Source organism: Phalangium opilio, unplaced genomic scaffold (genome assembly GCF_054372755.1).
Source record: "Phalangium opilio isolate 3A_F unplaced genomic scaffold, DU_Popi_V2 ptg000113l_1, whole genome shotgun sequence".
NCBI classification, from domain to species: domain Eukaryota; kingdom Metazoa; phylum Arthropoda; class Arachnida; order Opiliones; family Phalangiidae; genus Phalangium; species Phalangium opilio.
The window spans coordinates 1,144,989-1,167,615 of record NW_028324209.1 but is presented as its reverse complement, the minus strand read 5'-3'; the positions used below and the strand labels follow the sequence as shown (position 1 = coordinate 1,167,615).

At 40.1% G+C, this 22,627-nt stretch overlaps 3 protein-coding genes across 10 annotated transcripts in view; 1 reads left to right on the top strand and 2 right to left on the bottom strand.

Moving 5' to 3' along the window:
- The window catches only part of msn (serine/threonine-protein kinase msn), a 41,361-nt gene that overhangs the window by 17,896 nt on the left and 838 nt on the right, over positions 1-22,627 (bottom strand). For 3 of the 7 annotated variants that reach the window (XM_089853179.1, XM_089853182.1, XM_089853183.1), the window contains exon 1: positions 569-883. The exons of 1 other annotated variant lie outside the window; for it this stretch is intronic. In XM_089853179.1, the coding sequence (XP_089709305.1) occupies positions 569-631 (63 nt within the window). In that variant the 5' untranslated portion in view covers positions 632-883. Of the gene's footprint in view, positions 1-568; positions 886-22,627 lie in introns of those variants that run through there. 3 more of the 7 variants (XM_089853178.1, XM_089853180.1, XM_089853177.1) reach the window with 2 other exon arrangements.
- On the top strand, positions 4,495-22,574 carry LOC149623195 (uncharacterized). Of its 2 annotated transcripts, XM_089853193.1 has the most exons (4): positions 4,495-4,951; positions 7,604-8,063; positions 19,730-20,120; positions 20,226-22,574. In XM_089853193.1, exons 3-4 carry the CDS (start codon positions 19,851-19,853, stop codon positions 21,690-21,692), a joined length of 1,737 nt encoding a protein of 578 aa, XP_089709319.1. In that variant the 5' UTR covers positions 4,495-4,951; positions 7,604-8,063; positions 19,730-19,850; the 3' UTR covers positions 21,693-22,574. The 2 variants fall into 2 exon arrangements, with proteins under 2 accessions (XP_089709319.1, XP_089709320.1); XM_089853194.1 differs by lacking the exons at positions 4,495-4,951; positions 7,604-8,063 and adding an exon at positions 15,597-16,205.
- On the bottom strand, positions 11,738-13,582 carry LOC149623196 (uncharacterized). The gene is made up of 2 exons (XM_089853207.1): positions 13,384-13,582; positions 11,738-13,303 (listed from the first exon to the last, which is right to left on the bottom strand). The coding sequence occupies exons 1-2, from the start codon at positions 13,451-13,453 to the stop codon at positions 13,002-13,004; spliced, it is 372 nt and encodes a 123-aa protein (XP_089709333.1). The 5' UTR covers positions 13,454-13,582; the 3' UTR covers positions 11,738-13,001.

The window sequence follows — 22,627 nt, the reverse complement described above, 5'->3', positions numbered from 1 at the left end:
TTTCCAAGGCAATATTCTATCAACAGGAAGCTGTGCTTTTCATAATCAGTTAAACAAACACACTGTATATGCAGGATAAAAGCTGATAAATGATAAATACAATATAATGATAATACACCTTAAAATTTTGAAGGTCCTAAAACACTCCCAAAAGCTTTCAATGAATCACTCTTGAGTTAATATTAAGTTTCCCCATAAGGCCAAAGTCACCATACCAATTATTTTTGTCCTAGGCTTAGATTAACAAAAACACAAAGGAAACTTCTCACTTTCAAGTCTAATATACTCAAATAATGAGAGACAATTTTTAATATTTAAGTACCGTGGTGAAACATTTAAGACTCGGTGGTAAAATGTACCTTTTTTGAGCCTCCCAAAAATGACAAAAAATAAGACCTACGCCTACTTAATTACTGAAGCCTTGGTTTCAACTTTTCCTAAGCCTAACACCCGTATTCTAAAGTTCTCAACGACATTTTAATCATTATTGATTGAAATAACGGTTATTATTAAGATGTTCTTATGCCTAATTAGGGTTAGTAATTAACATTCAAATTAGAAATCTCACCTTCAAACTGTTTAAGTCTATATCATCAAGGCTGCAATTTACACTGGGTTGAGTCAGCGCCATTTTACAGGTCCCAAAAATTCAAGGGTTCCGAATTCTAATTTTTTAAACCACGGTTAAATGTAATTCGAACCTAATTTCGTCTTGGTATTAACGATTTTCCGATGACAATAACTTCATTTTTAAACTAATAACAGACTTTTAAGACCGATTGTTAATTTTAACTAAATAATTCACGTTAAAACCGAGCCAGTCTAACTTTCGCGTTAGCCTTACTCTCATACACAAAACACCCCATTGTCAAATCAGAGCTTCCTAGATTCCCAGAATTCTCAATTATGGGAAGTACCATAGGCCTGCAGCAACTGTTGACTCGCGCGACAAAAATGGGGATAGGAGTTCTGATTCAGTTCTCCACTCAAAAAAACCTCCAACCTCCAGTGTTGTCTACTAAATAACGTAACACCTATGAGGCTTTTAACAATAAACATCGGTTACCCGGCAATATTTAAAGGTAAGTTTATTAGTTTACACTCTTAAACCTAAAAGAAGTTGCTTCAGTGATAAATTTCCAAGCCGCTTATAGACTATATAATAACGATTTATGCTCCCGACATCTCTGCCACTTCCCTCTCTTTACAATAGTATTCGTCTTCAGCCGCGCGGCGTCACTAGTAAAAAGGCGCGAATTTTTAAAATTTGTACATCCAAAAATAACTAAATTAGGGGTTTGCATGAACTCTTATATCTCAAAGATAATTTCACTTAGAGTGATAATTCTTTTTTCCTTGCGTGTAGGAAGACTTGTTCTATGATGTCTAGGTGTAATTAAAAAAAAGCTAAGTTATAGATTACCAGTAAGCCGCTCCAACATAGAGACCGAGTTGCGCGTGATGACAACCATAGCTGGAACAGAGTAGGCTTAGGCTATATATCGAATGAGCTGCCGTTTGAGATAGGGAGTTGCCTATCCTCACGCGCATCCTTTATCCATGCTACTAGGCTAGTGCCTGAATTTAATAGAGAAGATATCAGAAATCAGGATGTATAACGACAATCATTCTTATTAGATGTATTGATTCTTGGGGTGGTCCATAATACTAAGGTGGTTATTTATTTATTCGCGTGTAATAGTTGTTCCTAAAGTCAATGGAGCGACTCGTGTGTGATATACTTACGTTAAAGGATACCACTTATGTTTGAACAAAAGTGGTACTTTTCTGCATAATTAGGAGGTTGAATTATATCATGGATTAAATATACCTTAACAGGTATATTTAATCCATGATTATATGTATGCCTATGAGTGGTCCAGGTAAATAATCACACCACAAACAGTGCAGTGCGCAGATCTCATAAACGCCAAGATACAAATATGACAACAAATCTTTAATAAACAATATTTAAGGAGGTTAAAATATAATCTCTAAATTTGGAAATGTATCTTGATACATGCCTGGTCCTTCCCCTGTAAGCACCTACGTTCCCTAGAAACGCTAGAAATTCATTCTCGACCCCCGACCCCTACCCAGTATTATATTTTTCCTTTTTTTTTCCGTATCTCAAGTCCTACGCTCCTATCGGTCGCCCGACGGCTTGGGCTTGGTACGAAAACCCCTCAAAGCATCGACCCCCACCTTACCCCATCCTCCCTCACCCTTGAGCCAATCTCGTTGTCTGCTGCTACGTCTATAGTCGGTCTAGAGTCCCGTCGGGGCAATCCCCATACTCCGCCGACTAGCAGGGTTACAAAGTAAATGGTTATAGAACTAGTCGTTTTTTTTTACTTCTTAAATTGATTTATTTTAAACGCTTAATGAAATGGTCAGATAATAGTTCTACTCAATTTATATCGATAAAACAAGTTCAAAATCATTAAGTTGACGCGCTAAGCCTAAATCAAATTTTTATATGTATATTTTTTCATCGGAAACCTATAGACCATTCCTGTAATTACTTGTAGAGAAAACAACGCGCAGGGGCGGAGGGATTCTTTCCGACTCGCCAAGAGGCAACGCCAGATGGAGCCAGAGTTGACAACACGCGAGAGGCTAGCCAACTCGCACTGCCTCTAGCGGTGCTTCATGACGCGCTCCTACGCCCTGTAAAGTTCTCTTGATCCATGTCAATAATGGAATGGTCTATAACCAGCGATCGCACCATAGATATAGAAATACACTATTATAGCCTCTATGGATCGCACACCACGTGAGCTTTCAGCAGACGCTAGCTATTAATTCTGAAAGATCCTCGTGCGCCGGGAGTGTGGCGCACTCCTGTAAGCCAAGCTACTGGGCGGCAAAGTTTGAGGGAATAAGACACATGTCGGCGATCCTACCCTATAGGTGCCGACTGCCCCGTGTCCGCCGGAGGTGACTTGACCCCCACACCCCGTCCGTCACCTCCCAAGTAAACCTCATTTCCTTCCCCTGCTTACACTCCTACTGAAACCTGAATAATCACATCCTTGCCGCGGTCCATAGACCCTATTCGCATTGAAACCTCCAAAAAAAAAAAAAAAAAAAAAGATCCTCGTGCTGTAATTGGTTAGTGTTATTTGAAATAGAAATATAACCTAATCAAAAATGAGTGTCAGGCTTAACAAAGGGGAGGATGCGTATTCTGAGAGAAACCAGGGAGAAATGAGGTAAGATGGAGTCAAAATGTTAGTGTCGTTAACCATTGATGTTCTAAGTACCATGATAGTGGTCGTATACCCGCTCCAAGGCTTAGCTATCTTGGCGAGCTATTAAATAAGCTTGTGCAAAAATAAAATCTTAGGTTCGGGCCATGGATGTATAAATAACTATCGTTACTGGATTAGCATCTTGCATGAAGAAATGGTCGTCGATTGGCTAGCAAATCATGGTGGTATAAACGGAAACGGAAGTTCTCATTATCTATGACGTCATAATCAACCTGAAACTAAACAATTTTGTACCGGGGGGGGGGTAATTACTCACCAATTAGCACCAAGGATTACGGGTTAAGGAAAACATTAGCGAAATTTTACGTTCAGTTGGGTATCCAGTAACACGGGTTATTTATACATCCATGTTCGGGGTTACGTGGCCTGGAAAGAAAATAAATAGCTAGCTATGCCTTGGCTAGATTTCATTCACTTTTGTACTACTCTTCTCTGCGTAGACAGACGGACTTTTTTTGTAAAAATAACGCCCTTCTACAAACAGTTACCGATTTGCCAAGACGTAAGGGATACGCGAGGGGAAGGGAGAAGTTTAAAGACGCGAAATAAGATTAAAGCGGGGCAATTTTTTTGCTAGATTCTCAGTCAAATTCCAGATTCCAGTGTTTTCCAGAGAACATCATCGAACAACCTTGCTCGTCGGATATAACAGCATTTCCTGTTTTTTTTTAAATCCTGGCTCATGGTGTTCAAGGGATACTGAATTTTGTGATTTGTGGTAGTTCACTTTCCCTTTCAAGATGGGTGTTCAAGAATAATGTTATTACGAGTTGTTACCCGGTGTCAGGGGATTTTTATTTTACCTTTAACGCTGATGTTCAATGGATAATTAAACTTTATAATTGTACGCTACATATTCCCTAAAAAATGTTCAAAGGGAGGATGGGCGTAGCGTCTTCCCTTAACCCGATTGGATAAATCAGATCATTTTACCAAGAAAAATAAAACTAAGGTCTACTTAAATGCGTAACGTTAAACCGTTAATAATAATGGAGGCAGACTGCAGAGTTCCAAAAACAATTCTAAAGGGACACTTGAATGGCAAAATTAATAATTTTAAAGCAGTATAATTCTTTAAGATGCGCTGAAGTGGTCGAACTAAATCATAATTCGTAATGCAACTGAAGCGACAAGGGAATTGATGGACTTATTGATAAAAATGATCTTAAAAGGAGTGTGTGTACGATAAACAGAATAGGATCGAGACTGTATATAAGGAGAAGGATCGAACCTGTATCTAAGAGTAAAAAAAAACGGTTGAACGTTTTGGGGAGGAAATAGTGAAAGCGGCTGGCTGTTGCCACGCGTGTGAGGGCGCGCGCGGAGCTGGCTCGCATCGGAGAGAGTCGAGTCGTCTCGTTCCCTCACCAACACCAGCCAGAGAGAAATTCATTTTCCTTCCGCGAGTTGAGTTGTTAGTTTCTTTAAGCCTCGGTTTCAGAATTTTTCTATCTATACACAAATCACTAATTCGGTTCTACACGGATTAATTAGTTTGTTTTAATTAAATTTGAAAAACTGTACTCTCTTGGAATATATAAAAATAGTTCGGGCGCGCAAGAAATTCAAATTTTTTTGTAATCAACCCCCCAAAAAAACCAAGATGGTCCGAGCAACATCTCCTAGGAGTCCCCATTATTGCAGTCCATAGGAGAGTGCAGCGCCACGACTTTGAGGTGAATTTCATTCATTAAAACTTAATGTAAACCCCCGATTTAACCTTAAATGGCAAAATTAAAACTATAGCAATGATAATTTATAAATAAGTTTGAATATCAACCCCGTTGAAAGGTCGGGAAACGCTAACCTACATTTTCCTAAGCCTTTGCGACGTCGAGTCCTGGATGGGTTATGGGGTTAAAAAATTCCGAGTTGCTCCGCTAGTCCTTAATCCTCCGTGTTCTTAGGCTTAATATTAACCCTTGGTCGGAGCCAAACTTAAGAATATAGAAACTCGCCGAGTCGGCTAGAGAACGGTCGGTTGGTGACTACCGACTAGTCTAGACTTGGGGCCGAATTTTACCCTCCTATACACCTGACACGCAGGGTTGCCAGCGCCTATGGGTGAATGACCTAACACCCCTCCCCCGTCTAGCGATTAGACCTACTGAGTATAGTCTAGTTCGGATGTTTGGTAGTAAACAATTTTACGGAATAGTGACGTATTGGAACCTCTTAATAAATTTAATCGATTAGTGCCTTACTTATTTGGTAATTTCGCAACTTTTAATCAACAAATGAGGATTTGTTGATTATAATTTTTTTATATATCGTGATAAAATGGACACGTCCTATTAAGGCGATATCGCGCATCCAAGTGGCCGTAGCCTATATTAAAGGAAAAAACAGTGCCTAATTGAACACGATTTAATTTCTCATGGAATAATGTTAATTGTACCTAAGACCATTAAACACAGTCTGATATCTATATACTATAGACGATTTATAGTAAATAAACTTTTGGAGTAAATAAATATAGTATCTGCGCGGGAGCTTGTTGAAATGGTACCGCCACGCGCTTGTTAAGTTGATAAACGTGATCTTTTCTTTGAGAGCGATTTTTTTTGCGCGAGTTATTCAAGCAACGGACCATTCTCGTTTTTGGAAGGTCTCTTGGCCGCTACTGTCATACCCCTCGTTTATTCTTTGAAAGTTCCTTGGTGTGAAATAAATAATTCTAAAAAGTTTGATTATACATGGAACCAAATAGGTTTTTTCTTTCTAAACAAGGAGGAGGGAGTGGGGGGGGGGGGTGTTCAGCTCCCCGGGGTGTTTTGGCGTTAAAAAATCTGGAGGAGGCGAATGTTAGTTATTCCGTTCGGTATATAGTATTGCTTACGTCTAGACAGACAATTATTCTCCCTCCCTCTCCCCCGGGTGGGCCAAACGGCCTTTTAAATAGTCAGTCTATACACCGAACGAGACGAGAGATACAAATCGTTTATTATCCGTCATTGGTGGGGAATTTCCCACAATTGCGCGCATTTTCGCCAGTCATGAGTACGCGCTTTTCAAGAAGACTATGAACTCTGATCAGGGTTCGTACAAACCATGAAAACATGGAAATGTCAGGGCAAAGATTTTTGACTAAAACTCGGGGGGGGGGGGGAATAGTTTTTATTAAAATTCAGAGAAATTTGTGAGGCTCGAGTAAGTTTGACCTAAAGGGATTGAGAGCTCCAACTAAAATAACTTTACTCACTCCAATAAGAACCATGGAAATCGGTTTTACAAACGTTGTACGAACCATGTCTGAGTTGTAGTGTTAAATTAATTTAGAAGTTGATTAATTTGGTTATGTTAGGTTAATTTTGCAATTAGACCTTGTTATTACGGTTTGAATTTACAAAAATCAATAGGACTCTCGAACTCCGCGTTTGTGGGAACTGTGCTTATGGTTAAAATGAAGAAGCCAATAAAAGTTATAATTTTGCACAGCTTGGGATTTCGCTAAAATTAATGTATAGACCATTCCATTAATTACTTGTAGAGAAATCAACTCGCAAGGGCGAGCCGCCACTATACGCGGGAGACTAGGCGACTGGCACTGCCTCTAGCGGTGCTCCTTGGCACTTGGGAAATAACCCAGGAAGACGGCCCCGCCCCTGTGGTGTTTGCTTTTCTCGTCTGGAATTAATGGAATGGTTTATCCTTAATAATTTCAGTAGTCAGTCCAGGAATTCTAGTTATTAGCAAAAGTTCATAGATAAAAAAAGTACACTTTTTTGACAGTTCCCAGCCTTTGGCTGTAGACGCCATGTAAAATTAGAAGTAAACGACCACCTCCTCTCAACCCCAACCAATCAGAGAAGAGCTTTATGGGATGGGGGGTCATAGGTTTATAGAAAATAGTACATGATGATGGCGATCCAAACGTTAATGCTTCGTACAATACTGAGCCTATTCACGGAAGTTCCCTGTGCTAGGGTCGTGAAGATAATCATACTATTCTTAGGGTAAAGAGGGCGTTTCTTATATTATTACGCGGCGCGAGCAAGCTTAAATGACATACACTTTTTGTTTTATCTATGGACTTTTGTTATTAGTATATCCATGGGCACAACATTCCGAGCTATGGTGGCGCGAAATATTACGTATTTCCCGAATTGCCCTTATGCAAAAAGTAACTCGGGTCTGGTAACGAAATACCACAGGTTTACGGACCATCGCACCAAACTTAAAAAAAACTAAAACTGTAGTGTTATGAAAAGGAAACGAAAACAAACCGTAGAAGTTATTGCTTCTAATATTGCATTTTGGCAATTACCTTCAACAATAAGTAGACGATCCTCCAATTTTGAAGATTGTTTGTTTGTTGGTCTTTGCAGGTGTCGCGACCTTGTGGCATCCCCCCCCCTCGCTCCCGTCTGTGTCTGGCGAAAATTGAATCTCTATTTATCAAACGAAGCCTTGGCGAAGCTAAGCCTAATCCGGTCTAACGTCTCGCGCTACGCTACGTGTCTCGTCGTTTATTATTCAAACGTCGAGGCAAAATCGTCTAGACATCTAGACAGCCTTCAATAAAAAAAAATTGGAAGAAACAGTTGGATAGACGACGAAATCGAACTCCGCCGTTATCGAAGCGTAATTCGCCGTTGTTGACTTCCTCCGTCTCGGGGATTGGTTTCGGCGATGAAGGCCGGGCTTTTTCGCCCGTTCCGAGCCAACTCCCCTAAGCCTCGGTCAACTTTCACCGCTAGCGGCCGTCGTCGACTGCGGCGGCATCATCGACTCCTTCCCGTTTCTAATCCGGGTGAACCCTTAGAGGCTCGAGCAAAGTTCCCAGTGGTAAGTACAAAATTTTCTCATCAAGTTGAATGAACAAATGCGCAATCGTCTGCGCATTCGAATAAACCTTTCTCAACGCTGTTTACAATTACTTCGCGGGCCAAATCCCGCCGCGTTTCCCCCGCGCAGATGGAATTGGGAAAGCCGTGATAATGTTTGAATAGGTGGCGCTGAATCTCGCGACGGAAAAGTTCAATCATAAGCTTACTAGAGTACACGCCCACTTCTTGAAGTATCATTCTTACACAGTGGAGAGTATTCTCAGGGTCGCTTCTATTTTTCCTTGCAAGGATGTATTAATATTAAGCGGTACTGCTTCAATAGTCTTGGCTTAAATCACCTGACTCTTATAGCGGAAGTTGTTAGGATAATATTGAAAATAGTGATAAATATTACCAAGTCACCATCTTTATTGGAGTTGGGGGGGGGGAGTTCATGGTGTTTCTAAGTGTTAATAATAACGTAAATCATGTTGATTCAGGCCACTTTTAAGTCGTTTTATTGTTGTTCGAGTACTGTTGTTCCTTCCCCGTTTCTCTTAACGAGTCGTTTCAAGGAAAATTAATTTTATAATGACCAAACAGAAGCAGACGCGCAAAAGTGGATTGATTTGAATGGAGCACGCAAAATGTCAATGTACATAACAAAGAACTTGGAACATATAAGCCCCCTAGAATTACACATCAAATCTACGCTTCGCGCGCCCGGTTTTTTCAACAAGTATACTTTATCATTCGTCGGTAGCGCCATCTATGTGTGTGGCGCATAACTAGAATTTCTATATTTTATTTTTTGCGCGAAAATGAAACATTTTCAAACTTTTTGGCGGGAAATAGCGCGATTTCAAAGTGCTTTTAGTTTAATACACTACATGTTTAAATATAGTTTTTAAACGTTTAATAACATAATAAAAACGATTTATTATTGAGAAAAACACTTTCTTGCGCTAATTTCAAAGTGTGCGAGTATAAAATGGACAAAAAATGTTCAATTGAGGAATGTAAAAATACACGGACAAATAAAAATGTTTCTTTTTTTGCTCCATTCAATTGACGAGCTAGGGCTGTGAAGCCTTACAGCTCCAACTTGAACTTATACACTGATAATATAGTAAAAAGGTGGTTAAAGAGATAGGGATTGGTGGATTTCTTTCCCTCCATCCGAGTTAAAGTTTTAGGAACTTACGTATTTTGAGTTTAAATAGAGAGTGGGCTGGCCAACTACTTCGGTAGGAATGGAGTTCCAGATGGGAACAGTCCTCCTATCATAAGTAAGCAAAGCGCGAAAATTGTTCCACAATTTTACATTATTTTTATTACTAACTGCAACTCAAATAAAGATATCCGGTGATCAGTCCAGTTTGTTAGTAAAATGGCTCAATGCCATTGGAAAATCAAATTGGTCTCCTGGGAAAAATACCGCGATTTGTACAGGGTTGCCACAGAATTTTCAATTTCAGAACCAAATTCCCTGACTTTTCCCTGACATTTTTCTTAGATTTTCCCTGACCTTTTTAGGCCGAAAACGTAAATTTTTGCAGCACGTTTTCAGTGCTTTTAATTAAATAAACCCTCTACATAAAGTTTTCCCATGTATTTGTTACCTTAAAATCATTAAGAAACATTTTAACTATTAATAACAGTCTAAGAGGTTTTTTTTACATAAAAGCAATTCTAGACAGCATTTTTAAGGATTGCTCAAGAGTTCACTTGTGTTAAGAAGAGAGGATGAGGAGAAAACTTTCATTACTCTTTCAATATAGACTTATCCCCAGAAATATTACTAACTTAAATCAATTTCCCTGACTTTTCAACCCTATTTTAAATTCCCTGACTTTTCCAGGTTTTCCAGGTACTGTGGCAACCCTGTTAGCAATCATTTTCAAATATCTGACTATCGGAAAGTCACCAAAATAAAGTTTATTGTCACTTGGGAAAAACCGCTATTCTACATTACTTTTGCGTGTACCCACAAACCCACGCCTAAGAGATGGAATTATATTTTATTAAAGAACTTTTTGAGAAACTCCAACGGTGTTTTCAAACTTTTAATCATTAATTATAGGAAACATAGTCGGGCTAGCAAAAAGAGCGATAGTTTAGGGTCATCAAAATCTGTTGATATCTACTAATATATTGTTTTAATCAAAACAACAATTACCTTCCAACGTACAAACTGTCTCAAAACCATATTTTTTCGGAGTAGTAAGACAAAAAGGTGGATGAAACAACAATCCCACGATTTTAAAATTTAAAGCAGCTTATAAGAACGCCTTTCTGGTTGAGGGTTCTGGTTGTGCAAATGTCTTGGCTCGTGATAATACTGTGACAACAAATTTTCTCAAAGCTAACAGAGGACATTTATATTTTGATGGGTCAAACCTATTGAGAGACACTATTTTGGCTGGATTTGTGTACGGAAACTGCACAAAGTCCTCAAATGCAATCAATGAAAGAGCTTTCACGACTACTGCATTACGACCAAGTCGACCAGAGGATTAATTGTTAGAGATCATGGTAGTTTAATATATCCTTCGGAGAGCGTAGTGAAAATTCTTGATCTCACCAAAAAAAGGCTGCGGATGCAAAACCTTGAAAATGATGGTGGTACCTTGGAAGAGGGAAGTAACTGGAATGGAAATCTTGCGGTACCCAAGCTCGGGACACGGAATTGCGCAATTGGTTGAACGTCATATAGTGCTGCCACCTTTAAGAGTAATTTTGAAGTAAAAGTACTTTTATTTTTATGGCGAACGTTCAGGCTTGGAAGAGGGAAGTACTCTTTATTTATATTTTTATGATATCGGAAGTCACTTTTACAATTAATGTAACACAATTAATGTAACAGCAGTACTTCCCCATAACTAAACAGAGTAAAAATAATAAAAACCGTTGCGAATTGCGCGTTGCTAAACTTTGGAAGAGAAAAGTTAGCCTAGACCGTGCCTCCCGCCCGTCACTGAATTTATTTTTTTCGAAACTGAAAAAAGCAGACGAATTTCACAAAATAAGAATAAATTTCAACACTAGGTGCCGCTACAGACTGACGTTCAACCAAATTCGCCCCCCTCCTGTCCCGCGCCTGGGTACGTACGGCTTATGTTAGAGGTATCGTATTTTCCATTCCAGTACTTCTCTCTTCCAAGGTGGTACTGCTTCTAAAACAATTGCTCTCAAAATTTAATCCCTCGTAAAAAGGTGTCTGATGCGTGAAAACATTTTTCCCAAGAAATTGGATGAAAACATTATCTGAACTTTCTAGTTCCCAAAGTTATTCGTATTTTTAATGAAAAAATGAAAATGGAAGCTGTTAGAAAAAAGCTTACCAAATTGATATTATTTTAAGGACAACAGCTAAGTATAGGCCTACAATTGCATCAAAACATATTTAATATTATAGGCCTACTTTTCACAATAAATAATATCAAAACAATATTTAAAAACATTTTCATTACCGCGTCTATGCGCCCAAATTCATAAGCAATTAAAGCAAATGAGAAAAATTCAGCTTCAGCAAAGCAGACGACAGATAATTATTTCGTCTCAAGCATTATAGATGGCGTTACCAACGAATGATAAAGTTATCGTTAAAAAAAAAGTGGGCTTGGAAATTGAAAAATTCGAGCGTGGATGTGTAATTCTAGGGGGCTATATGTTCCAAGTTCTTTGGTACATAAGCGTCTAGAATAATATTCTATAAATTAGTCGCCCGTTCGTTGTAGACTGTGTCTGAAATGTTGAAACATTGTAGCAGTGGCAGCAGCCAAGAGAGATGAAGGGTGCTTAGAAACAACTCACCGCCACTAAATAACAACAAAAAGCGCGTTGTACACGGTGACGAAAACACGAAAGAACTTAAAGCAGACGAAAAAAAAGAAAGAAAATATTTAATGCAAAACACTTTTTCGAACTGGAACCATTTCCCTTTAAGGCCCCTTTACAACCCACAATTTTTAGTCGAAACTTTGCGCGCCTGACGTCACACAATCTATAAAACCAGAAGGGGATAATAGATAATACTTTAGTTACGTAACATGATTCTTCTTTTTGTTTGCTCTCCCGCTCAACAAACTTCAGATGGGCATCGTACCGTTGGGTGAATTCTATAGGTGTTTAGTACTAAATCCTCAGAAATCAATCCACAAATCTTGATTGTCTTGACGTGGGACAAAAATTAAACAAGCGCATGCGTCTTGCGAAATAGTTAAGCAGCGCTAAAAAAAAGAGTAATGATAAGGGGGAACTATTTATCGCGTTTGTGATTCGGTTTTAGTAACCTTGTCGCGCAAGTTCCGATCTGGGAAAGAATTATTTTACAATTACCCCGCTTTTTGGTAGGTACACTTCTCTCGAAGAGAAGTATTATAGGCTTTTGATGTAAGTAAAAGCGCTGGTTCATAATAAACGTCCAGCCCAAAACACTTTACCAAGAAAACTGAAACCCAATCCGCTTCCATTTTGATTGAAATGGAGGCATAAAACGTTTTGCACATTGAAAATGGGCCTTTGTAGCTAGACCTATTTTTAGGCTTAGTTTTAAGTTCCGGACGTCGTCTGAAGCTCTTGCCAGGCACAAAAACTTTAATATATAGGACCTTTACAATAAATATCACTCCGCTTTTTAATAAAACTCTATCGCATTCTATCCCCTGCTTGAAGCAATCTGTCAAGAGTTTTTCTTTTTTAAATGTGTGTTTTCGTTTTATGTAAATTTAGAATGATTAATAACATAGCCATGGGGAAATTAATTAGACGAGCAATTACAGGGTTCGTACAGGATGTGGAAAACCAACCACCAGTCTTTTCTTTTAGTATTAGTGACCAGTTCGAGGGGTAGTTTCGTCAAATGCTCCTTTCTGAACAAGTTTAGACGATGTTCAGAAAGGAACATTTGATGAAACGACGAGAGAACGCGCGATTAAAGTTATTTCTTTATCTCTTATACGATGAGTGAAAAGCCCCTCGGAAATAAGCGCGAGATTGCGAAGTTTTCAAGTCGATTAGTTTGCACTTTGCAGCTAAAAAAAAACCTTATAAAACCGTGGATTGTGAAGGGCCCATCGTCATGGAATGGAAAATTCTTCGATGTTGAAAGAAAATTTCGTATTTTACTTTTTTTTCGTCTGCTCAAAAGAGTCTTCGGGGTTTTCGGCACCATGTACAATGCGCTTTTGATTTTGCCGTTTATCGGTGGCGGCGAGCTGTTTCCAAGCGCCCTTCCCTTCGTCTGTCTCTTGGCTGCTACAATGTTTCAAAATTTCAGACACAGTCTAACAACGAGCGAGGACCAATTTAGAATATTATTCTAGACTGTTATGTACATTGGCATTTTGCGTGCGCGATGCGAAGCGGCGCGGCGATCGAATTACGCGTCTGCTCCTGGTTTGTCATTACAAAATTAATTGTCGTTGAAACAACGACTCAAGAGGGAAGGACAAATAGTTCTCGAACAACAACGCGACGACTTTTAAGTTGCCTAAATCAACATCATTAATTTCAGTACGTTTATTATAAACATTACCCCCCCCCTCCCTGGATAGAAGCACCTAAAATTAAATTTACATTCAATGTAAATAATATTTAAGGGTAATTATTTGACTTAATTACTAATTATACGGTAGAATCAACAAAGAAAAATTAAATATTGTTTAAATTAAAGAAACGCCATCATTCTAAGATGGCGGACGTTAATACTGCTAAGGCAAAAAACAATGTGTAATTTCCTGATCTACATGAAGCAAGATGGCAACTAAAATGTCTTATTATTTCCAATATTGTTTCCGAGATTATCCCGAAAGGGGTCGCGGTATGAGTATGAATATTTCAGCCAACGTTACGTATTATCACTTCTTAATACCATGGCCAACTTAGATTACCGGTGGTAGAAGGCCTGCCAGCTTTACCCGAGCCCGATGTTAAAAAACGACTAGCAAAATCGCCCCTAGTTCCGACTTTCGCCGTTAGGTGCGCTACCAACCCAGTTTTCCTCATAATGCTTTTTCTATGGGAAACAAAATTCGGAAGTGGACTCGGTTTAAGAGCATTTTTAATATATTTACCGATTTTTTTCGTGGCCGAATTTTAAATGAGAAGTCAAGTAAGTTTTAATTTATATTTTGAGACCAATTTCATAATTTTCCGTTCGTTATTTGACGAGTAATCAATATTCAAAGTTGGGGTTGTTTTTAAGGCGGATAAATTAAATTTCTCGGAAAACTTAAGCCTTCGTCCAACGGCGCCACTAAATTTTAATGTAAAGTTGTAAACTTCCTTCAAGACCGAGGCTTAACTCTAAACGGCGGATTTCTACGCCTTAAAAACAATCCCAACTTTGAATGTTGATTACTCGTCAAATAACGGACGGAAAATTATGAAATTGGTCTCAAAATATAAATTAAAACTTACTTGACTTCTCATTTAAAATTCGGCCACGAAAAAATCGGTAAATATATTAAAAATGCTCTTAAACCGAGTCCACTTCCGAATTTTGTTTCCCATAGAAAAAGCATTATGAGGAAAACTGGGTTGGTAGCGCACCTAACGGCGAAAGTCGGAACTAGGGGCGATTTTGCTAGTCGTTTTTTAACATGGGGCTCGGGTAAAGCTGGCAGGCCTTCTACCACCGGTAATCTAAGTTGGCCATGTTAATACACAATTGCAGGGAAAAATAGAAGCCACACCGGGAATTCCTCTCTCAAAGGTTGCACTGTTATGACAATACTTAAGAAAATGGGCGGGTATTCTAAAGGTCAACCGCTGCTAATGCCATGGTGACGTCAATATAAGGATAGGATAGACAAACATCTCAGAATAAAGGTTATGAAAATCGGGTCTTGTATAATGATTCCAATAGGTCTAGCCAAGTCTTAAGTCTAATGGTGATGGTTAGGTAACTTAGGGTTTTCCTCGGCGCACGAAAGTGGTGTCCCCCCGTTTATCCTTGACGCGAGAATGGTAGACCACGAGCGTAGATTTGTCTGAGGCTTCTTTTGTCAAATATTTCTTTTCCACTTCGATTTCCCTGATTTCTCGACAGGGGAGGTGGTGCGGGGGGGGGGGTAGGTAAGGAGGCGCGTGGTCACGGACGGTGTCAGATGATGGCTGGCCTCGTTTAGACACTTATGGCAAACCCAAACCGCTAGGCTGCAGCCTGTCTACTAAAATCGCCGCCGCCGCCGCCGACAGGGGAACGTAAAAGCAGTGCGTCCCTTTCAACTAAAATATCTCCCATTTGGGGATGTGCGAATGTATTCATTTTCGGCAGGTCACTTGTTGAACGTTCCTATTCTCTTTCATACGAGTTCCATTGTATTAAACAGTAATGCGATTCTTCGGTCGGTTTTTTAAAATCCTTTAAATGTATGTCGAGATTGATTTTGCTCGGAAATTATCAATAAAAACGTCGTAGTTCTCAAATTTCGAATTGGACGTCTAGCGACCTGACAAGCGCGAACATACGCACACCCCTATAAAAACTGCGCTTTCGCGACTGCTCCGTACGCGATTGGAATAGTGGTGGCGCTTTTCACCTTCGTACTTGTCTCGTCGCTCTCGTTCCACGTCGAGACTCGAGAGAGAGTCGGGCGAGGGAGCTATATTCTCGAAGATGTTAAGCCTTGGCTTTGCTTACCACTAACTGTATCGAGAGAGCCGGCGCGGCCTTGGGTAGTCTACTCGAGGAGCGACTGACTAGCTGTCTATAGTCTAGTAGTCTTCCTGTCGTATATAGAAATGGGCCTCGGACTATCCCGGTGTTTTCCCAGTCAGCCCGTTCCATTCGCGAATACCGTACCTAACTCGTAGTCTCGGGACGGTTTGTCGCGTAGCTTAGTAGTTTAAACGCAGAAACTGTGATTCCTATTGACCTAGTTCAGCTCCTGGTTCAACTCCAAACTACGGGGATTCAGGGAACGCCTCTCGCAAAGGCCCATTCCCCATAAGCAACTCAGCGAGAGGGATTCCCCAAGTTTCAAATCGTTCAGTCTCTCCAAACCAAGGCCCTTTTATTCTCACGCGAGTGTGGCCACGCGAATGATCCCTGAGTTGCCACACGTAACTAATAATGGCTACGATCTTCTGGTGTTCTTCAGAATGTGTTGTTAACAATTAATAAATTATGGAGAATTCAAGACCGTAATATAATGTAAGTGATATTGATTTCTAATCGGTTGGGACGAAAAATGACCACTTGTTTCTGAACGCGGGTTTTTTAGATACAGTTTAAATTTAAATGTATTTCGCGCGCACCCTTTCTTTTAGATATTCATTTAATTGGTGGGAAAAGTCAAAATTATTGGTAGAGGAACTTAAAAAGGCGTAGCAACATTATGGAAAAGGTATCAATTTTCAAAGACATTTAATAACTTGGCTAGCTAAGATTTCAACTGGGGGAATTTCACGATTTAACCCATCGCTATTATACCGAATGCGAGCTTCCCATCAGACTTAACACTCAACCCCATACTCGCGAATACCTGCCTTCAAATTCATCTCCAATTACGTGTTACTGCGCAAATAGTATCATGAACAGTCGTGAAACGTCTGCACCCACCAGTTCCCTAAACTATTACATAGAGGTACATTGAAGTTAGGCTTGGCGTTTCTGGGCTCTGAAAAGCAATTAAATGAAATGACCTTGACATTGAAATTTAAAAGTTGCTTGGCTCACGCCTCGTGAACTAAAAATATTAGCATTTTGTGGCGCTTGGAACAAATCCAAACTTTCTAAATCACCTAATGAGAAAATTAAAAAAGTCCGATTATAACCAACTAAGTTCCTTCCTGCATCGCCAATTATAATAAGAAACACGCTCCTCATCCTTTTCTGTCTGTTAGTAACGTTTTATCCGTTGGTTATACGCGCTTAACGTAGATGGCGATAAGTATTTTCACACGTCATTCTGTCTATTGGCTAATTATAGACTGAAATTATAGAGTTTAGTTCAGACGTCAATATTGCTACAATGTCTCAAACTCGCCCGCCACGTCTATCGCCCAAGGTACATCAAACATGCCATTTCTCCGAGGGGCGAATCACTACGCGTGAAATCCGCGAACACGTATACGGCGCGCGATAGCTTGAATAGAATTTCCACCTCGGATTGTGGCTTTGGAAAGAGAGACTAGTGCTAGACCGAGACTATTCTGTTTATTCGGGGAAACGAAAATCAAGGAAGTTCGTTCGGCTTTAGTCTGACGATGCCGGAGGGGGGGGGGAGGGAGAGGAAAAGACTAGACGCTATGAAACGACCGAGCGGAGGTGAAATGGGGAGAGGAGTTGTCTCATTTTATCCGCTCAGGGTTCACAAAATTATGGTGAGTCAAATATAGAGACAGACCAAACTAGAATCTGACTCCTTCTCAACGCGCTGTCTCTCTAACTACTCGAACGATTCAAGTGATATCTTGATCATTAAAAGAACCAAACTAATCACGTTTCATCTGGTGACAAAGCCGCTTTTTTAGGAAAAGTTACTAAATGCCAGACACAAATCGCGCTCTTAAATAGCTTTGTATAGGGATGCTCCGATAGTCGACCAGTCTCGCGCTTGCTCTTCCTAACGAATGGTCGTCCATTCCCAAATCACGTTACCTTACTCTAAATTGACAAGCGCGTACAGTTTCAAAGCTCAACAACATAAAGGGGTATTTAAATGTAGTCACGTGACACAAAACTTCAAATTTTTCGCTACCGCCCCTTGTGTTTACTAGCCGCAATTGACTTTTATAATAGTACATTGACATTTTGTAGACTGAGTTCCTTATGACCTAATCGTCAAACTTCAATGTTATTTGGTCGAACTCTTGGTTCACCTCTAAGATACCACCATAAGTTTATAAGATACGTTCCATAAGTATGACACTACCTACGAGAATCTATGACGTTTCACCTACGTCACTTCGTAACCATTGACAAACTTATGGAACATATAAACTTATGATATCACTGATTAGGTTACGTAAACCCAACATTGGTTTCTAGGTTATCAATTACACCTTTTTCAAGCAGATTTTGATTACAAAATTAACTATTTATTAATAGGGAATTGCGGATTCCCTTTTATCAGCCGAGCCGAACCAGACTGTTGATAAACCTTGTTCGAAGGCGAGAGATACAGACGCTCAAGCTAGCCAGCCAGATAGTTCAGATATTTTTGCAGCTTTTTATCATAAGGGAGGCGGTGGCGAGGGGCAGTGTCTGCGCCCGAGTTAGGCGGGCGGGGAGGAGAGGGGGGTGTAGCTAGCTTATCGATGCGACAAGGCTTAACTCTAGACGAACATTTTCTTTCACTCTTGGAGCAATTCACTTCAAACAATAACAAGTCGGGACGACGACGGGTTTTTGGTGGGGAAGGAGGGTTTCAAGTTCAACAGACAGCGTGATAACGCCAATGTTTAGAACAAAATAATATATAAACCTGACTCGCGTAGACTAAGGTTTAAGTTGCGTAGACTTAATGATTCAGGCATTTTTATATTTATCGTTACGTCCTGATATTTGTTAGCGTAAGTTAATTATTAGTTCCATAAGTTAAAGTCGACGCATTTAGCTACACCTATTACTGCAATTTACGACAGACTTTTTTGTTTCAGTACATCAGTGAACAAAAGGGGGGGGGGAATAAAAACAATTGGAAAATTTCAGTTAAACGAGAATAAAATGGCCAGAGAACCATTTCGAATCGATTTATGTTCATAAAACAAGATTAAAATCTTTAAGCAATAAGCTTCTATTAAATTCTTCTTATAAATTTTCAAAGTTGATAAAATAAGCCTACCGCCATAGAGACCTCTAAGCAATTAGCGATCGCGACACGATGAGAGCTCTTTCGTTTGTGTAATTAGTTATAACTCAATAGTATAAAATACACGCGTTGTATCAAGAAGTAATATCTAGTTTATTAGGGAGAAGGTATAAATTCGCCACATTTCTAGCTTTATCTCCAGTCCAAACGTAGGTCCGGAGTTAATCCCCGCCTCTAAATTACAACCAGCATCTCATTGGTTCTTGAAAACTCACGTCAGCGCGACGCGAATGACGAAAATTAAGCATTTTCCGACTGATGTTTGTTGACGCCTCTCAAATATGTTTGTTGACGAGCTCGACAATAATAATTATTAGTGGGTCAAGGTGGATTATTGATAAAGTCCTATTTTTATAAAAGTGGAATTATAAATAAATTGTAAAATGCTGATAAGATATATAACCTTTAAACAAATAATAGCGCCCTGGAACTTATCAATCGACTTTACGAAAAACATGTTTTTGCGCGACTTAATGAGTTTCGAGAAAGAAACCAACCAACAGATGACAAATTCTATCAATTATTGGCATCGTCCCAAACTAGTACCGATTCTAAAACCACTTTACAGTAACGTAATACTATCTCGATACATCGTGAAGTGTTATTAACAAATAGTCACTAAAATGTTTATCGTACAGCAACGTCGTCGGTTTTATGATTTTGCAGATTTAAATTAATTTAAACACGTTTTAGTTTAGTTCATTGTTAATTACTAGTTAACAAAGTATCGTTAAATTAACCAATTTTTGCCTGGCTAAGTCTCGCGAGCGGCGTAGCTAGTAATAGTTACTTTTTAAAGGTAGCGCGCATCTTCTATCGCACTTTCAAGTACTCATATCTCGGACTTTGCGTTCTTTTTCAGTTCTTGTCTGTTTGTCGGGTGATCAGTGTCTCGCGGTGGATGTCGGGATAGAAAAGCTCCGTGTGCCACTGGTTAATAATATTGATCAGGTAGCCGAGTCGCCACGATTAGCTCGTGCGCGATGGGAGCTCGGTCCTGGTGCGAGCGCCGCAGTCAAGCGTCATCTCCTCAACACGAACAACAACAACGTCAAGAAGGTGAAGGCGACCACTTGAACGAGGAAGATAGTACGCGACGCCCTCCCCCTGGCGCAGCGCCGCCCCAACCAGGACCACCACCACCACCATCATCACCACATTCACCCCTCGAACCAATCACGTCACATCACACCATCATAGATTTAAAGAGACCACCTAAAACTATCTCGCCACATCTGCCTTCAGACTCCTCCGTAAGTAAACTATTCAAAGTCGCTGCTTGGGACAGTCGTCTCCCGATTGCACCCCGTGAACTAGCGAGGCCTAATTAAGACTATTTTTCTTTTAACGACCCGCAGGTTATGTACACAGATAGGACGGTGAAAGAACGGCAGCAATTGGAGAGGGATCTTCTCAGGGACCGCCAAGTCCGTTTGCAATCGGTCCAGACGGACATCCTTTTGGATTTACCGCCGGCCATCGCCTTACCGGACGGCGAGGAACACCGCCTTCACAGCTGCAAACTCCGTGACGCCGGCTCGACTTACGCGAGTCTTCAACTCATCCACTTACGCGACCCGGAACAGGAGAGCGAGATATACCGCGGCTACATTCGACCACCTCCAAACAGGACGGTACCCGAGCGGGGTGGAAACCTGTACCCTCACCATCCACCCCCTTACACCCAATCATCTCGCGGGGGCGGTGCTAGCGCCTACAATCGCCATCACAATCACGCGCCATCTTCGCGGTTTGGAAATTGTTTCTCACTACGAACTTCTTCCGTTTCGGTTGATTCGGATATGGTCGCGTTGTTATCAGCTTCCGACAGTTATTCTTCGTTAGATGATTGCACTAATAAACGTCACCACCACCAATCATCGCAAAGATACGCTCGACCACCTCCTAGTTACGCGAGTGCCGCAATGGCCAGTTACGGGGAAACTGCCTCTAACGCGTGTACAAAGAATGTCAGCGACACGACTCCCAGGCTAACCGAGTACAAAGGTAATAAAACTCGGACTTTAAGCATCGGTGATACGATCGAATACAAAGGCCTACGACCACCCTATGTCGGAGTACGAAAACTTGTTGATATCTCGAGCGGTAGTAGTGTCGGATGTACTGCGAAGAACAAACTTCAAGATTCACAAAGGCTTACTGACGAGAATGCCCATAGCGTTTTAAACCCTGGCGACGCGATTGAGTACAAAGGCCCACCTTCGAGTTACATTGGTTGTTCCGTCAATTCTAGTATAGGAAAACTAGTTGATATTTCTAGTGGAGGTCATAATGAAAATGCACCAAAGCTTCGCGAGAATACCGATTGGACCTTAAGCCTTGGTAACGATATCGAGTACAAAGGACTACCTCCCACCTACGATGGTTGTTCTACCTCGACCCCGAATTCCGGAGAAGACGTTTCAAGAGGAGGTCGTGTTATTTGTACTACGAAAGAAGAACATTCGTCGAATTTTAGCGAAAGCCTCGGTGGTGGGATAGAGTATAAAAGTCTACCTCCAAGCTACGTAGGTTGTTCTAGCGCTAGTTCTAACGAAAACTCGAGCGGAGTTCGTATGGGTCTAGGTTCGTTCACGAAGAACAACCAAGGCCAGCGAGATCTTAGCGAAGGCACCCGGACTTTGACCAGCACGGACGAGGGAGGAATGGGGGCGTGTTTAAGAGTGGCCGCTATACCGCGCGAGACTTACGATGGCGTAGATCAATATTCAGAGTCTCCACCTCCTAGTTATAACGATATTGTTGGAACACGCGAACTTGATAAGACAAACCTCGTCTCTCGACAACAAAGTAACGAAGTTTGACGAAGAAAATACGGCCGATTGAAAAAATGTTCCTTCAGTCGCGCCGCCCTTATAAACACTTTTAAATAATAATAAAAAAATGATTTAACAAAATTTAAGAACAATTAATATCCTATGGGAATTATAAACGGAAATTTACAAATTTTACAGAAAAAAAAAATAAAAAAGAAAAAGGGTACAGTTGCTGGATGGAGTTTAGTTAGGACAATGCAACTAACATTGCATTCTTTTTATTAAACCGCAACATCCTAAAAAAAAGGTCTAAAATACCACAGAAAAAAAAAGGTTATTTTTCTATGATATATTTAGACAAAACTAACTGGTCTGCAAGTTTTAGAATGCTCTAAACATCCCGCGGAAAACCAATTATTCTACACAATATTTAGACCATTCTAAGACTGGAACCGAATTATTTTTGCATTTACCCAGTAAACTCCACGCAATTGTTCCACTATAAAAAAAAAATCAATAAATAAAAACCCTTTATCCGTTTGTTAAAAAAAAAATTTAACGAATTTGTTTTCCGAATTTTCGAAATATCGAACGACTAGGAAAAATTAAGAAATAATAACTTAGACAAAATAATTAATATTATAAAAAGGACTATATATATAAACTATTTAACAAAAGTCTTTCATAACAAACAAAATCCAAGATGTTCTCTCTCGCGATATTTTGCGCAGCAAATGAAACGGGAGAGATTGTGATAACGAAAGTACGCGTCGTCTGCTCTTCCGCCGCCCCTCCCCAGCGCGCGCGCGCGCGAACAGAGCAACGCACCCCCTTTTCCCCCCAAATTTTTGTCAATGAAACATCATCGGAATTGAAATTGAACTCAATTTCATATTATTATTAAGAAATAAAAGTCGCTTTTCTTACGTTGTTAATGAAATTATTTGAAACAAACAAATATCATCCTAATGGGACACTAGCGC